This window comes from Lygodium microphyllum, chromosome 11, assembly GCF_053477565.2.
Source record: "Lygodium microphyllum isolate KBCC chromosome 11, Lygodium_microphyllum_v1.1.10, whole genome shotgun sequence".
Lineage (NCBI taxonomy): Eukaryota > Viridiplantae > Streptophyta > Polypodiopsida > Schizaeales > Lygodiaceae > Lygodium > Lygodium microphyllum.
This window is the reverse complement of record NC_141145.1, coordinates 23,380,091-23,398,839: the sequence shown is the minus strand read 5'-3', so window position 1 is coordinate 23,398,839 and position 18,749 is coordinate 23,380,091. Positions and strand designations below refer to the sequence as shown.

Genomic DNA, 18,749 nt, shown 5'->3' with positions numbered 1-18,749 from the left:
ACCACGGGACGATTGTGGCAGGGAGGGTTCTATGGATTAGATTGGATATTGGGGGCTTATGCTTGGAATCCTCAATGTCTATGCCCCTATTGAGGTTAGGGCATGTAGTAGGTTCTGGGTGGAGATCGCAGTAGGACTCCCAGAATTGGACTCCTAGATTGTTGGAGGAGACTTCAATAACTTGGAGGCCTTAGAGGACTAGCAAGGTAGAGGCAGAAACTATTAGGGCATGGCTGGGGAGGAGCAGGAGGCATGGGAGGTCTTCCTACTGGCAATAGGAGTATGTGATGCTTGGAGAGACCTAGCTTTCCACAGGAGGGAGAGGTCACTGGACTTCTCTTGGGGGATATGGCGATGCTCTTGCGGAGGCAAGGTAGGGCAGTTGGCTGGTACCACTTTGTTTGATCATTGTCCGGTTCTTCTGACACTCGATGCCCTAGCCTTTGCCCTAGACATATGATCCTGTCAGATCCCTGACTCGATCTACAGGAGGGAGGAGGTGAAGAGACAGATTGAGTAGATTTGGACTAGGGAGTGGTTTAGGAGGGATTGGATCGCAGAGGAGGTTGTAGAGGTCTTAGCCGAGTCGAGCAGTATCTACTAGGAGACAGCCCTACAGGATAGGCAACGGTGCTGGGAGAAGGGGAGAGCACTTCGGCGGGACCTTGCAGCCACGCAGGGACTACTAGAGGAGGCACTAGGGGATCCTATCCTCCATGCACAGGAGGTGCGCATACAAGCAGCCCTCGCTGGCCTAGAGGATAGACACTCGGAGTTTTCATTCCGCACCTTAGCAGCCTTTGGGGCGTGGAAGGGGGATAGGATGTGCAGTGAGTTTTTCCAAGTGCATCAGCTCTGCACCTCAGGAGAGGAGATACGCAGCCTTTGAGATCAGTATGGGAGGATTCGCTCTAGCCCAGATGAGCTGATGGAGATTTGCCACTGACTACTACAGACACCTTTTCCAACAGGAGATAGCCTTAGCGAGAGGACAACGATGTAGACAGCAGGTCTAAGATCACATTCTGTCCCTCGTCACAGAGGAGATGGGACGCTCCCTCCCTTCACAAAGAAGGAATTAGAGGAGACTTTCAATGCACAAGATGGGCAGAAATGCCCGAGAGAGGATGGCCTTTCTAAGGCTTTTTTCACTACCTACTGGGAGGTGGTGAAGGACCCCCTACTGCTGGCCTTCCACGAGATTTTCAGCTCAAGACGGATGCTAGGGAGTCTATCGGCAAGTCTTATCAGTCTCCTCCCCAAAGGAGGAGACCAGTTGGAGCTATCCGAGTGGAGACCGATCACCCTATTGTCAGTGGCCTATAAGGTACTGGCCAAGATGATTGGTAGGCGACTCCGCCTTGTGCTTCCAGACATTATTCATGACACATAGACAGGCTTTGTCCAGGATAGGAGCATCCTAGACAATGTCTTCACCTTCTTTGAGGCAACAGAGTGGGCCTAGCACAATGGTTAGGGATTGGCGGTACTACTCTTGGATTTCAAGAAAGCCTATGACAGGGTTGACTGGGACTTCTTAGAGGGCCATGGTGAGGTTGGGCTTCCCCCAGGCATGGATCCGCGGGGTCTCCGCACTTTATAGATCGGCTACCAGTAGGGTTCTCATAGGTGGTAGGTGAGGGGAGGAGTTTCGGCTGGCGAGATCGGTCCAGCAGGGTTACCCTCTGGCACCATATCTATTCCTACTCTTTGCAAAGGCGATGTCTCACTTCCTCAGGTCACATGTGAGCGGGTTACGTGGTCTCTGACTTTCGGTGAGAGAGGAGACGAAGCTGTTAGACTCAGAGTATGTAGATGATACAACACTCTACATAGAGGACGATGAGTTGATGCTGGAGAGAGTGAGACTAGCTCTCGAGGTGTTTTGCATTGCAACAGGAGCAAAAATCAATTGGCAAAAGTCAGTTGGTTTCCTTATGGACGCGGACTCTAGCACGGAGTGGGGCGTCCACTTGGAATTTAGATGGGTGTGCAGAGGGCAGACCGTCCGTTACCTAGGGTTCTAGGTGGGACTCGACATCACTCCTACCCAGCAGCTTCTTCCAGTCCTCGACTCTATTCGGCGGAAGCTGACCTATTGGAGTATTGCTCGCCTTTGCCTAGCGGGCTGAGCCCTGGTGGTTAACCAGGTCCTCCTAGCGACGGCTTGGTACATTGCCTCTTGTTCTTATTGGCCAAGTCACTGCCCTAGGGTACCAACAAAACCCATTCAGCATAGCTTATCATAACTTTTTCCTTTGACACCCATTGCATCCTCGAGGTCGTTGGCCTGTTACCATGGAATATTTGCCATGTGCATCACATGTGCTCAAACAACCTTGCACATTTGATTAATAACTTAATCAAATATTATCAACAAGATTAAAGCATCTCAAAATTTCACATTCTCGTGACACTCCCAAATCTATGAAAGGGACAATCTTGCTTAATTGAGTTAGCTTGCCTGTGTTAGTCATGTTAGTCTGCTGTCATCTCCTGGTTGTGAGCTCCTTTTAGAGCGTGACGGAGACATAGGAGCTATGGCAGTTTAGGTATATTTTCTTTATTTATCACACTTCCTATGTGCATTCTTAGGCCAATTACTGCCTTTCATAGTATGGCTACACTTGGCAGACATTGTCATTGCCATATGGGATTTTAATGGGGTGTTCCCTTTTTTTTTTGGCATTTCTTTCTATGTGACCAGCATTTATGGTCTCTCCTAGATCAGGTCGGCCAGTTTTTTGGTACTCCGACTACTTATAGCTCCACCCCCACTTGGTAGACACACTCTTTAGTCTTCAATCTTGCCTTTGCAGGTGCACACTGCAACACTTTAACTCTTTGTGCTTGGTGCTGTCATCTTCATTAGCTTGATCTGGTGCCCTCACTAATGCTTTGGGCTGCATGCAGGGGCTGATCAGTCCATCATCATAATATCAGCATTCTTCTTCAGTTAGTGCAGCATTCTTTCCTCATCTTCTGCTTCCTCTCTCTCTCTCTCTCTCTCTCTCTCTCTCTACTTCTTCTGTGTTTGTGTTTCTCTTCTATTGCGCACTCACACATGGTATCATTGCCTAAGTGAAAACATAGTTTGGAGATTTCTTGTTGCAGAAGAGCAAGTTTTCATCTTGGAGGAGCAGCCTAGATTTCCAAAACGTAGATTTTCAGCCTGTGCTTACTGCATTTATAGCCCAAACAAGTGGTCCATTGTCCGTCTTCACCCCTAGGCACCTAGGTGATAGTCTCCAAGGACCAGGCGGCAGCTTTTCTACATCAGGCAGCATCAACTTTTGCGTTTTGACCAAAATGCAAACTTGCATTTTTGCTGCTGTTCAATCCTTGCTACAAGCGTTAGCATATTTCTGCAGTTGACAACTTTCTCCACCTTGGCGATAGCTTTCTGCTATGGATGATAATTTTTAGGCAGGAGAGCTATTAGTACCAGTGGGGAATTTGAATAGGCTCATCTTGTTGCGAGGGAGACTGTCTAGTCTGCAGCATTGTAATGCACCTGTCTAGGGTAGGGACTCCCCCTTACCAAGGTAAGGTAGATCCTCCTCATCTGAAGAAGGCTTCCCTATTGATGGCTTAGCATCTCGAGAAGACTCCGGAGGGGAAGTAAAAGGGGTGGAAGTATGCGACGGAGTAGATGTATTCGCATCCGTTAGTGGTGGTAGGGATGTTGGAGTAGAGGAAGGAGGAGGAGGAGGAGGGGGAGGAGCCAAAGATGAAGAAGGGGTGTGAAGAGGCAACCTAGAGGGGAGAAGAGGGATGGAGGGTGGGGGAGGGTCAGTTGATGACAAGAGAGAGAGAGAGCAAGAGATGAAGGAAGGATATTGTACTAATTGAAGAAGAATGCTAATACAAAGGGGATGGATTGATTAGTCCGTGCATGTAGCCCACAACGTCAGTGAGGGCATCAGATCAGGTTGATGATGATGTTACACTTATCGTGTTCCCCCTATGTTTTGGTGTGAACAATCCCTTATATCACGGGCACTTTTTACCTTCTAGCTAGAGAAGGGTTTTTTCCCTTGTGTGAACATCTATCAAAGGGTGTGGTATTTAGTATCTTAGGGATTGTACTTTCATTCATTCTCACATAGTGGATGTGACCTTCCAGCACTCTTCTCTCTTGCTGTTCACTTGTTCATTGGTTTGCTGTGTGTGCACGCGTGTTGTTGAACCCTAAAGAGTGATATCAGAGCCATATCTCTTAGCCGCCACCAATCTTGCTCACGTGCCACCATAGCTACCATTGAGCCTTGAGCTTGGTTGTTTTCCCTCTTCTAAGTCTGCATTTGAGCTCGGCTACCTACTACGTTCCTTGTATTGCGTGCCATCCGTTTGCCTCAATAGCACTAGCTTAGGCTTGCACTGACCGTTGTCGACTCTTGCCTGTTGCTCAACACGTTGCACTAACTAGAAACCAAATTGCGAGTGTTCATCATGCTAGACGAGGCATTGAATAGTCTCTGCCAAGTACAACCACGTTACTTTTGCCCGATAGCTTAGTTAGTAGATGGCAGTTCCTATTTGTGTTGTGATCTAGACAATCCGCTTGATATTCGATTCGTTGCATATGTTGCCTTTGCCTGACAGTTTGCCATGTCATGCCTCTAGTCATGAACCTGTCCATGCCCGAGAGCCCATTGACAGCTATGCCTTGTCATCGTCAACCGATAGCTTGCATAGATCTGATGTCTAACGCCCCCGATAGTCACATATTTAATTATTATTGTTTTCCAAGCCTTAATCAACATTAAACCACTTAAAATTGCTCCAGTTCATGTGCAGTGCCCTTGTCAAGCATAAGTTTTGGGGATTTAACATCAAACCTCAAATTTCCCCAAATTTCTTCAAAAATTTTGGGGCTTTTGCTTGAAAATTCCAAATCTCATAAAAATTTTGGGGATTTTGCATTCCGTGCATAGAAATTGCTCAATTTTGTGCCAAAATGTGGGGCTTTTCACATTCAAGCTTCAATTGCACCAAATTTCACCGATTAAATCTGGGGCTTTTGCGACTTTATCGACATTGAGGCCAATTATACCTTCTACATCAACATTTGTGCACATTGGAGCCCTTTTAGCTGCAATTTCTTTATCAACGCTATCAATTTTTCAAAAAATTGTGAATTTTTGGTGTTTTCTTTGGTTTGATGGGATAGGCGTGATGCCCAAGCTTATGCTTTGATTGCACTTTCGTACAAGAGACTTAATTTCATTTTTGTCTATACAATTCCCAAGACACTACTAGAGGATTGTATGTTGCTTAATGAATCCTTGATAAATTGGGTTGTCGGGTAAAGGATGATATCATCGTATACATGGCTCTTGCTTGAGACTATTAGCAAGCCTATTGTTATTAGTCCAAAAATTCCTGTCAAGTCACCTTGAGGAAAAACTATGTTGTTGTACTATGGTTTTACAACTAATCTTGTAATGATCACATTGAGGGGGATGACTTGAGTGGTGTCCTTGGTAACAAGCATGATGGAGTGTTCATGAAACTTGAGTTGATAGTATGTAGGCTTTGAAAGAAAGCGTTGCCTAAATCCATGCTTGTCTTGTCTTTTCCATTGGGTGTGGTAGCCAGAAAGGCCCTCGTGGCTGAAATCTAACTTCTTTGAGGTCTAGTACCAAGCCTTACTCCATTACTAGCTCTCCTTGGCTTCTCTTTGTCACGTAGTGGGTAGGTTTTTCCCTCTCACTACTCGTTTAACATAATCTCTATTAACGCCAATATTTTCGTCATTGTTCATGGGTCCATCAACGGTTCCTCTCTTGAAGATAGTATCGTGTAATAAAACATGTTTTTAGACGTGATTTCTACTGAGTAGTTTAACTTCTATATAGTGTTTTCACCCAATGATATTTAACATTTGGATAAGCACGTTGCAAGCCTCAGATTGATGAGGTGTTTAACACGCAAACTGTAGCAAGACTATAGCAAGTATCTTTTATTTTTAAACTTTTTTAAATTGAGATTATTAATTTTCTTTAGAGTGCCGTGGCAGTTGTGAGGAATCCAGTTTTTCATGCTCGTACTAAGCACATTGAGGTGCATTATCATTTTGTCAGAGAGAGGCACCTAACAGATGATGGCAGCAACAAGCACGAAGTGTCAGAGTGTGTACCTGCAAATGAAGGAATGAAGACTGGAGAGAGAATGTGCACTTGCAAATGAAGGAATGAAGACCTGAGAGAGAGAGTGTCTGGCAAGTAGGGGGGACTGGCTATAAATAGCCATAAATGCCAAAAACTGTCTGACCTGCACTTGTAAGTGCCCTAAATGCTGGCCAACCAGCATTTAATGTGGTCACATTGAACAAAATGCCAGGAAATGTTAGGTGACCACAGAAAAATCTCAATCGGTAAGGACTATGTCTGGCAGGTGGAGGCAGACTGGGAAAAGGAGAAATTGACCAAGAAATGTGCACAGGAAGGCAACAACTGAAGGAAATGCACCTAAAACTGTTAGAGCTCCTATGTGTCCATCAGACTCTAATAGGAGCTCACAGCCAGGAGATGACAGACTGACATGACTAAAATAGGCAGGCTAACAAGATCAGATGAAAGGGTGCTTTGGTTGGTTAATTGATATGTGTGGCTTGACAAGCAAGCATGTGGGCACATTAGTAAAATTATAATGCTGGAACAACTGTTAAATTTAATCTGGTAGTGACATCAAGGAAGGCAGGTAAGCGTGTGAAGCCAGTCTGCTTGCTGCTCAGGTGAGCATGCAACAGTAGCAAGAGACCTCTTCCCACCAAGTGTTATTGGCTGCATCGGTTGGAGACAGCAAGCTTCAGATTTTACACAGCTTCCATATACCACAGGGTGTTGCATTAGGGTGTCATGTAATAGTTTCCACCCTTCTCACCTTTCTACTCTTCCTACTAGCACTTCTTCCACCTGTCTTAGCAGCAGTTTAGATGGCTGCTGCATACAAGAGCTGATTTGGGGCTTAACTTTAGACTTGTGATCTTTTTGTATTTTGGTATTACTTGCTGTACATATTATATAGCCAAAGAACAATCCTTTCTTGTATGCTCACATATTTATGCAAATTTGAGTGAATTGAAGCTCTAGTTACCTCTTTTTATTAAAAAAGAAATATGGTTATGGGCAATGCTTGATGACTTTTGCTGATGACTGTGTTGGATCATTTTTATCTTTTTTTGGGGTGCATTTGTATTATTGAAAAGAAATAAGGTTATGGGTATGCTGTTAGATAACAAAGTTGGATCCTTTAATGACATTAAGTAATAAAGACATGAGTTTATAAGTCTTTATGATGCAAAGATGTGACATTTCTTTTTAGCTGCTTTTCTTCGTATATTACCAACAGGAAAAAGGGTTGCACCTTCATTTAAGCTTTCATCTAGCTACAGGTTCCCCTCTACAACTACCATTCTCTTATTTCACCATAGTCACTAGTCTAACCATCATAAGTAGTGGAAACACCTTTGTAAGTAAAGTGGACTACACTCATCTAGGCACAAAGCACTACACTAATAAGTGATCTGTGCCCAATGTATAATAAGAATATATTAAGTCTATAAGAGTTTCTTTCTTTCATGCCCTTTTGATGCAAAGTGTTGGGTTTGTTTTGTGTCATTTCAGCCTTATTGATTCAATTTATTAGGTGGTTTAAAACAGGTGCTTTCAAAAATCTCTAATGTTTAAGAATCAGCTTCAGCAGTTTGCTGTTAAAGCTGGCTATTTGCCACCAGTTTACGAGTATATAAGAGAAGGGCCACCTCACAAGGCACAGTTCAAAGCTATTCTGACAGTTAATAATGTCAAGTACGAGTCACCTCCTGGATTTAAAAGTTTGAGGAAAGCTGAGCATGCAGCTGCAAAACTAGCATTAGAATCTCTTGCAAAAGGTCAAAATGGAAGTGTAGTCCCCAGTTTGATTGTAAGTAGACTGCCTTTGTATAATATTGTCATTACTTTGTGTTCTAGTCAAGAGGGTGTTTTATTACCAAAATTTTCTTACCAAGTTCATGTTTTGTAGGATTCTGGTTTATGTAAAAATCTACTTCAAGAGTATACTCAGAAATTGAGTCTTCCATTGCCTATTTATCGAACATGTAATACTGGTGATTCAAATGCAAAGGTATTCACATGTACAGTGGAGGTTGCTGGAAAGTCCTATGAAGGAGCTCCAGCAAAAAGTAAAAAAGAAGCAGAAATCAATGCAGCAAAATCTGCAATGCTATCTATTCAAGCAGACAGTCAATGTATGTATGCACATGAGGAGAAGTTTGATTATTAGAGTGAAAGCAGACTTCTTGTATACTGATATGTTTGGCTATTAGAAAGCATCGAAATTTTCAACTAGTATGATTGGCTGATATGTGGGTTGTACTTTCCAGATGCTCCAGAAGTTCCAGTTTTTGCTGTTACTAAAGATGCCGTGGAGGGAGGTGCAGAAACAGATGTTGAAGGTGAAAAAAAGAGAAGAAAACTATGTGAGGTGCTCCCTGCAGAGTCCTCTGTAAAAATGTTAAAGGTCAAGCAAGAGACAATGGACGGAGACACCAAGAGGGATGAGAACCTTGAATTCACAAACATGGAAAAGAATGGAAACAATGTTGTTTCCTCATCCAGTATTTCTGCTGCAGGTGAAAGTGGTGTTAATATGCAAGAAACTTTACATGTTTCTGATGTTAAGCCAGCATTTTTGGAGATAGTTCCATCATCAGTTGAGATACCTGGATTGGGCTTGGACAATCAACCTGGACAACAGCTTCAATCTTCTGTAGAACAAGAAAAAAATCTTGTCCAACCCTCATAAATAGCTGGATTGCCTTGCAAGGTTGGATGCATCTTCCTTTAGTGTGTCATAAGCTGCATGCTGATTATTATATATTGATCATGTTCTCTATTAAGTCTTCTGCATGTCAAAAAGCTTAAGTGTATGCTGCAGATTATATGCTTAATCTTGGGCTTAATGTTTGCGTTGTTCTGCAGTTTCTAAGCTGAATTTTGAGGAAGCACAACAGCTCTCGGCCATATGAAACATGTTCCACAGATATTTTTCTGCTTTTTTGTCAAAGCAACTGTGAAGGAACTTGAGGCTAGCATGCATTGGCCTCAGTAAGGACATCCAACAGCAGCTTCTTTGTATACCTGTCAAAGCAAGATTCCAGTAGCTTAGTTCCAGAGAATCTAGCACTTTTTAGCTCAAGCTATGAGGTGAAGGATCTGCATATTTTCTTGTTAAAGAAACTATTTGGTATGTAAGTTCTAGAGAAGATAGCACCTTTTGGCTGAAGCAACGACATGAAGCATGTGCTAAAGGATTTCCTGGGCTGTATTGTTGAAGAAACTTATCAGGAGCTTAGTTCTAGGGAACCTGGTTACCTGGTTGTCTACAATTAAGAAATCTCAGTCATGTAAGATGGATTTTTTGGACAAATTCCACTTCATATGACAAGAGGACTCGAGGCTTTTGCAGGTTTCTAGTTGAGTTAGTTTACTTGAACATTTAATGGGCTTTGTGATACTAGTTTCTTTTTGCAGGGCTTATAACTACAATTTATAACTCAGCTAGAGAATTAAGATGTAGGTACTTATGTTTCATGGACATCTTTTTGTATGCACTGTTGATTGTGTGCTTCAGATGTTCACACTACACAGAATTTGATTCAATTTTTTGGTCCTGGACTGGGCCATCTTCGGTTATCCAAGACAGCTTTGTGGCTCAATTTGTGGTTGGCCAGCCTTCAGGCCATTAGTTGAAAAATTTTGACATGCAACATTGATAATTGACTATGGAACCCATAGCCTTTCAGCAGGCAGTTAAAATCAGTTTAGGTCATATGGTGTGACATTTGGATTGCTGTGTGTTTTTCTGGTCACTTATTTGAAACTGCACCTTGATCCAGCACTTTCAACAATTGCAGCACTTTGTTTTGGTAGGATGGCAAACGAATTCTTAAAACTGTTACCAGTTGGATCCTCCTGAGAGCAGGATCAGCTTGGAACAGCTCCATTTGGTGAGTTGTATCACTCCTTAATTTCCACTACATGCAACAACAAATCTCTCCTAAACCCAAGAGCCTCATTGGAGCGGTCTCATATTCAAATTATAATTTTAGAAACTTGCATTTGTGGTTTCAATATAAGGCTCATGCCATGTCAACTTAGTGTTCTGTCATGGTGTGGACTTGGTTAGCATTGTAAAGATTAATTCCTACACCTCTTTTCAAATAACAAGAAACTAGACCTAAAGTTGGTTCACGCTAGTGTAGAAGTGGATCCTCCCATAGCCACACTTTCAATTAGATGTAAAGTTATTGGTTTTGTCAGAAGTCAGGAAAGTGCTGGAAGCATAGAAGACTCCTCTAATGGACTGCACAACAAGAGAGAAAAGAGAGAACAAAAAAATAAATAAAAAGGAGAACTTGAGGATATTCTCAGGAAATGGAATCCATACACCAAACATGTGATTGTTATGTATGAGTCATTGGTTGTGTGAACATTGGCACCGTCTCCTCTTAAACTAGGCTTGCATTGGAATAATACAAGTGATGAGTGATTCAGACTAAGGAGGGAGGCCAATATATAGGCAATAAATAATGTCATAAATGCATCAAGTTGGCTAGCATTAATTGTTGATTGGTCAATCATAAATGCCGAAATCAACATAATAATGACATTAAGAATGCCTTATCTATAAAACCCATCCCACTAAACCACATGCCTAGACTCAGTCATAAGTCAACAAAACTAATAACGCCCTCTCTCAGATTATGGGTGATTTGATACAATACATTGTACAATGGTAAGGACTCATGATAGTCTATATGGCAAAGACCAAGAATAGGACCATGGATATCCAAGGAATGGATGATCAAGCATCCACCAAGGTGCCTTTGAGAGAAGCTTTTGTCGATGTTGATTAAACTAGCTCTTGAAAATAGAAAAGAATCATACTAAATCTTTGTGTCTATCAACAATGTCTATCACACATAAACATGGATTCCTTGCCTTCAGCTACACCAAAGTATTTTCTCATGTGGACTCAGACAAGGAGCCAAATTTGCTCTTTGTCAAGTAACACCCCATCATGGACAATCATATGCACTTGTATACATGTATCACTTGTACTAGAAAGCAACATGAGGGGCTACTAAGTACTCTTGATTTGAAGAAGAGGATCACTTTCGTGCCTTGGCCTTAGCCTTAGCTAAAGGATTTGAGTTGGAGTCAGAGAAGGAGGATGGCTTGATGTAGGAGTCTGTATCCCTCCTCTTCTACTCCTTTCTCCTTACAGCCACTAACTCTTTACAATCCTTGCACAAATATCCCTTCTTATCGCGGTGGTGGCACTGGGCCTTTGACTTCTTGTCACCCCTCAGAAGTTGCAAATGCCCCATTGGACCATATTGAGATGGGAGCCTCCCTTGTAACCACAATGATGTCTCATGCATGAGGAACATCAAGACATATGGGTAAAGCTCAGTAGCGTCGAGGATGCCTTAGCCTACAAAGCATTGGCGACTCTATTAGACTTTGGAGAGAGCTTATAAAGCATATTTTCCACAAGATGTGCCTTTGGAATGGTGAACTACATGTGCCAAAGATGATCCTATACTTGTGTAGCACAAACCAAGAATGTCAGTTGAGTATCCTTATGCTTGAACTTTATTTGTTGGAGATGTCCATAGAGGGTAACTACACACACTCAAGGGAGCCTTATACAACATTTGAAGCTTCACCTATATCATTGAAGTTGTCCTACAAGTGAACACCGCTAGAACTTCTTTAGAGATACATTGAAGAATAGAAAATGCATGGGCATCATCGAGATCCCATGTAAGCACAATTTTGTCATGGCTGTCCTAGTCTCAATCATTTGGAAGGTGAGTGGGAGGTTGAGGATACTCAATATCTCTAGAAACCTCATATCATAATTGCTTTTGTGTAAACCATGCTTCCATAACGTGTAAACCATGCTTCCATAACAACATTCCAAGTTAAGCAATCAGAGCCATGAAGTTTGTCATTTGTAGAGCAACAAAGAGGAGTCATTTGGAGAGAATAGGAAGAGAAGATACAAGGGAGAGAGAGAGAGAGAGAGAGAGAGAGAGAGAGAATATCTAAACACAACACAGACTACAAGTATAAGTTTACATGTAGTTTCAAGAGGAGTTGATCATAAGACATTAGCAAAATCCAAGAGAATCAAAGTGAGAAAAGTTAACAAAGTGATAGAGGATGAAAACATTGTCGCCTATTTTGCAAGAGTACAAAATGTTGAAAACACAAATGTTGTTGCAAAAAGTGAGAACGCGTATTGTGGTATGAAAACATAGAAAATTAAAGGTTGTAAACAGGCTAAAAGTAGCCATAAAAACTAGTCGCCCAGGCTGTACTGGACAAATGAAGGTATATCGATACCAGAAAATTGTGAGGGTAGACTATCCATAGCATAAACAACACACAAAGCCCAAAGATGGACATCTGATATCATGTTAGTAGTGGGTGTAGCGATGGAAGCATAGAAGATTGTTGTAATAGATTGCACAACGCGAGATAGAAAACTAAAGAACACTGCAAAGGGAGAACCTAGAGATATGCTCATGAAATGGAATCCATATCCAAACGCGAGACAATCATGTACAAGAATGAGTCACCAATTGTGTGGACACTAGAATCCGTGTAACTAATCAGTGATTCAAATTGAGGAGGGAACCAAATATATAGGTAATAAATAATACCATAAATGCATTAGGTCAGTGAGCATTAAATGCCAAAATCCCCACAATAATAACAATTTAAAAATACATAAAATATCTATAATACCCATCTCACTAGACAACATTGGATCATGTACAAATGAGTTCCTACATTTGTTCTCACAAAACAAGAAGCTAGAGCCAAAGTAGCTTGTACAAGAATATGTACTAATTAGAAGTGATAAGCATATTAGAGAATGATCACAATGACACATGAACAAAGACACATCAATAGACAAGCAACTTCATAGATGCAGATGTAACAAACAAGAGTTACAAAGCATATGAACAATGGGAGGACAATATTGTAATGGTGGACCTCCACTAGTGCTCCTAGCTCTCTCTCTCTCTCTCTCTCTCTCTCCAAGTCTTCACACAATCAAAGATTAAACACAATGCCTCACATTAATATTGAGAAGAGGAGTATGTCGCTAGTTTGGCATCTCCTAAGACATAGGTGGTCCATAAAATGCGCCCCTCGACCACTAAAATTTGTGCCCAAGGACACCACACATCCCTCACAAAAGCCACATATAAGCACTCTTTTTCAAATCATGGGTTGTTAATTACAAATGGCAAAGTCCAAATCACGAAGAAGGATATAAGTCAAGTAGAGGGGTAAGATGTTGGGAATATTTTTGAAGGATTAACTTGGCACAATTATCAACGGTATACAATTAATTTGATTTCATCATCAATTTGTAATATTAATCCAAGAGCTTCGTTCACTCCCCTGCAAACTGAAAAATATCATGGAGTTGATATGAAGACCTATAGCCTTGAGAGATTATGGGCACTAATCTTTTATTTACCTCTATTGGAAGTGGCCCAACTAATGTGAGTATGCACGTATTAAAAGGGACCATTTAAGAGCTCAAAAAATAAGGATAGTGCCCAACTTATGGAGGGGACCCTGATTCCCAAACCCATGTATTATAGTCAAAAAAGAAATAGAGAAGCTCATTCTAGTGTATGTAATCCTATGTTTGAGGTGCAGTTCAATTGCAATAGAGTATAGCAACACAAATCAAAGGAACCATGCTTGGACCATAAGGCCATTGCCAAACCTTCGAGAGAATTCGGACTACATCACATGAGGGGTGAGAAGGTGAATCTACTATGGACTCTTCTTCACTTTCTTGCTTACTTGGAATAGCGATGAGAGAGTAGATGGCTTTGATATTGAAATATGAACCGACATGTAAAAGGCAGTCAAGTCTAAGAGCATTTAAGCTCTTGAAACAATAGAAGTTTTGTCTGAATTCTGCATGTTGTGTGTGAAGCTCGACATTTTGATTCCAATATCAAGATGTAGATGGAACCACATGCACTCTAAGACGCTCACATTCCCAACATGGAGCGAAATGGGAGGCTTGCACGCTTGAGATTGGGGTATCGAGAGATGAGAATCTAATCTCTTAATTTCCTGTCATGCTTACTTGAAATCCCTTGGCTAGAGTGAGAAATTGGATTGGTAAATGAGCTAATTTAGAGATAGTTTATTGTTTGAGTAGATTAGATTACATAGACATTTTATATTCAAGAAAAATATTTTTAAAATCCTCCAAAAACATTATTATAAATCCAATGTTGTAAAGATTATGGGTATGCTAAATAATTAACAATTGTTATAGTAGATTGATTATGCATAATGATTAATCTTTATGTCTTAGACATTTTTGTCTATGCTTGGAAAAGAATTGGATTGGTTTGTGCAAGAGAAGAGACTTGAGTAACTCTTTAGATAGTACACGTTGGGTTGCATTCGAGTATTGAAAGTACTCAAGAGGAAGAGAGAAGACATAAGAACAAAAGGTTCCGTGCAAAATATGAAAAGGAGATAGAGAGATCTTTCTCAATTGAACAGTAAAGGACAGAATGTGCACTAAGGTAATAAAGGAATGTCATCTCTTGCGACTAACTAGAAGGAGAGAAGCTACCATGCAAGTGTAATGAACTACATAAATCTTGTCAAAGGGAATACAATCAAAATTGAGTGACCCAATAGAGTTAGCAAACACTGAAAATAGAGAGGCTTGATGGCCATTAATAAGCAAACCTTAAGGGGGGTAACTCGAAAGGATCTTGAGTGAAATTTGAAAAAGATTTAGAGAGATCTTTCTCAATTGAACATTAAAGGATGGAATGTGCATTAAGCTAATAAAGGAATTCCATCGTAAATACTTGCAAGGAGAGAAACTACCTTATGAGTGTAATGAACTAAACTTTTGCTAAAGGGAATATAAGTAAGTTTGGTAATCCATTAGAGCCAGCACCACTCAAAATAGAGAGACTCAATGGCCATTAAATAAGCAACCCTTAGAGAGGTAACTTGAAAGGGGCACTAAAATTTACACAAATGCTACCACTTGGATTCTCACTTGGAAGCTAGCATTTGGATGGCACCCATAATTGAGTGCAATTTGCACTTGAGTCAACTTGAGAAGGGGAACAAGCTCCTTTTAGCACTTGAGAGAGAAAGAGAGAAGGAGGCAAGTCTAGAGAAATAGGATTCAAGAGCAAGTGGAGAGGCAAAGAGGAGACTAGAGGAAGTAGGAGGGAATAGGAGGAAAGAGAATAGAGGTAAAGACTAGCACAACCATGAGCAATAGAACCATATCTATGATCGATCCTTCCACCATCCGAGAAGACAAGAAGAGGAAGAATAGGGTAGGATAAGAAGAGAGGAGGAGGAGTACATGAGCACAACATATTTCACCTTGTTGAAATATGTCCCTCTAATGGGCTCATGTGAATCCTCCTCTATATGGTGGAAATGGAAAGATGTATTGGACTCATGAGAGAATATACAAATACCCATGTATGGTGCTAGTTGGACTCCCATATAATTGTGAAGTCACCTCTTATGTAAGCAAAGCCCACTTCTCTATGCCTATAAAAGAGGCTCTATCCTACATTGTAATATCTTTATTTAGTACACTCAATCATTATCTACCAACAAGATTATCATCTTCTTTGCATCTAATGTGTGACTTGCTCTCTCTTTTCTCTCCATACACCCATTCTCTCTTTCACACAATCATGAGAAATCTAAAGAATCATCCCCAATAGCTATGTTATCAAGCTCATGAACATGTGTGGATACAAAAAATTTCCAGCATGGTATCAAAGCGAGCAATGTACTTGGCTAAACTAAGCTTGCATCATTAGTCTCTCACATGCTTAGAATTAATCTTGGCCATACTTTAGTTTTCTCATTCTCCACCTAATTCTTATCTCTCTTAGCACTTAATATTCTTATCATTTTCAACTATCACAAGCTTGTCTCCAACTATCCACTAGTACATCATTATTAGCAAGCCTTTTTTGTTCACCTCCCTAATCTTATCGTTCTCACCCACACTCTCCTCTTTTGGAAGTACTTTTCTATGGAAGACCTTAATGAGGTCTAGCAATTCGATATTTGCATTGAGTCTATTACTATGTATCCTATCAGCATAAAAATGTATATGTATTCATCACAACAATACCATTCTATGATTGAATATAATTTTACATCTCAATTTCTATGCTTGAAGAAATCAAAATATGTTTTAAACCACATGTAAGCAAAATGAAATGTCTCATTTAAACTATGCAATAGATGAACAATACTCACAATTTTTTGGAGCTATTTAGATTTGGTTAAAAAGTTGTCATATAACTTTAAACATCACGTTGATAAAGAGCATATTGAAAAATAGAAAAAAGAACTCCAAAAAGTTGCTTGATTGAAGTTTGAGATGTGTAGTTTTTCCACGTAAATGCATTTTGTTTAAGACAACTTTATGTAAGCATAGTGGTAACAAAAAAGAACACATAAACATGTTATACAAGCAGTATGCAAGTATGTAGAAGAGTTGGCACTTGTCTCTTTGTCACTTTACAATTATGAGGGAGGGCATTATTCTCCCATCTTTCAAGAAGATGTGCACTTTTCTTTCCTTTACTATAGATGATGTGACAGAAAGGACAAAAAAAGGAGAAAATGCAAATTCTAACCTTGTGAAAGATTGTATGTAAGAAGATTGTAGTTGCATTTGCCAAACTAAAGCCTATAATGATCAAACAAAACAAATTATATTTATTTTGAGTGAAACCATTATTAGTTTCATGTTGGAAAATAACAATAGCCAACAATGAATAGCTATTCATTTAAAATTGAATCCTTATGTGTAACATCTAACTAAATTGCTTATAACCAATTAGTTGCAAAAGAAATAAATCCATGTCATCTTGCTGAATCAATAAAAGTAATGTAAAAGGTACATCTCCCTAATCAAAGAAACATTGTAACATGGACCTTAAATATCCAAATGTGCCATTTCCAAAGGATATGTGCTAATTCTCCCAGTTGTTGGAAATGAGAGTCTAGAGTGCTTGTCAAATTGACATGCCTCACTTATATGATCATAGTTGACATAGCCAAAACTACGAAAGGCCATTAATAACCTATCTAGACTACATTTGTTTCAACCTTTGCAAGTTAACATGCCCGATTCTTCTATGCCATAACTCAATATCCTTGTCTTGTCCATGTCCAATCTCCACATAGATAGAACTTTGTATGATAGGAGTTTCTCCATCCAAAGCAAACAGCCCGCCTTTCTTTTGGCCATGACCCATCAATCTGCAAGGTTTTCCATTTCTAAATTCTTCAATGAAGCAACAATATTTATTGAACCTTACTTATAGCCCTTGATCCAATTGAAGCCAAATTCTTAGTGATGGTAAGTATATACAAGACATCTCCGAGCTTATTCTCTATCTTATCACTAGTCACGAAAGAAACTATACCAATGTGAGTTATCTTATGCAATGTATCATCCCTTGTAGCCACATACTCTTCACTTTGCATTTGTTGCTTCTTATCAAATCATTTTACATGATGCATCATATGGTTTGTAGCTCTGGAATCCAAAAACCAATCATCCTCTCTATGTGTCATACTACCAAGCACATGCTCCATAGCAAAAAGATGACCTCTAGGTGATGGACCACCTTTAGAACCATAGCATGTGACTCCATAACCACCTACATAGTGACCATACTGTATCCTTCCAGACCTCTAGACATAGCATTGTTCTTATGATAGCATTCCTTTTTAAATGGCTAAATTGTCCAGAATAATGACCAAGCACCATCTTTATGAGGACTAGACTATCCTCTACCTCTAGAAAAGGATCTCCCCCTACCTTTAGGGATAAAGTCTCCATGGCCAAAAGAGCTACAACCACAAGCACAACTATCTTCATGATCATATGAATATCCTCTAGCTTTGGATGAGCTACCATGACCTAATGCTAGAAGACATTGTCTTGACTAGTATTCTTTCCATTGCTAGATGCATTAAGACCCAACTTAATTTCTTTTGTAAGTGATAAAGCAACCAACTCCTCAAAGTTAGGCATAGAGCTGTCTCTCACAAAAATACAAGCATTAAGGAACTTGTATGCAAGTCCAAGTCCATTCAAAGTAATAGAATCTAACTCATCATTATCCATAGGTGCATTTATTGAAGCAATATCCTTCACAGTTTGCTTTAACTTTGCAACATAATCACTAATTCTTCGATTCCCATGCCATGCATCATGTAATCTTTGCTTTAGTTGTATTTTAAAACCTCTATTTAAGTGCCATACATTTTCTCAATGATCTTCCAAGCATCTTTATATGTGCTAGCTTTCTTGATATGCAAGATTAATGTCTCTAAAATGTATATAGATATCCAATGTAAAACCTTAATGTTTTTACCTATCGAGTCTTTAAAGGCCTTCTTTTTTTCCTCTATGGGCTCTTTAGGAAGTTTAGGTAATGCATTTTTACCTTAATGAGGTTTCATGGACCTTTTCCAATTATTATTATTTTTTGTGATAGGACCACACACTATGGTTGTCCTCAGTCAACTTGTCACAAAAAATTTTAGTCTATGCCATTTTTAACATTATGATAGCAACACTTTCAGAAAAACCAACAATATGTAGTGTGC

General features: G+C 40.1%; 1 protein-coding gene across 4 annotated transcripts in view; it reads left to right on the top strand.

Moving 5' to 3' along the window:
* The window catches only part of LOC148028623 (double-stranded RNA-binding protein 7-like), a 31,281-nt gene extending 21,583 nt beyond the window's left edge, over positions 1-9,698 (top strand). Inside the window, exons 2-6 of one of the 4 annotated variants that reach the window (XM_087687423.1) lie at positions 6,087-6,284; positions 7,668-7,929; positions 8,029-8,254; positions 8,390-8,832; positions 8,988-9,698. In XM_087687423.1, coding sequence (XP_087543549.1) covers positions 7,687-7,929; positions 8,029-8,254; positions 8,390-8,811 — 891 coding nt within the window. In that variant the 5' untranslated portion in view covers positions 6,087-6,284; positions 7,668-7,686 and the 3' untranslated portion in view covers positions 8,812-8,832; positions 8,988-9,698. The other 3 variants (XM_087687421.1, XM_087687424.1, XM_087687422.1) reach the window with 3 other exon arrangements.
* Positions 9,699-18,749: the final 9,051 nt, after the last annotated feature.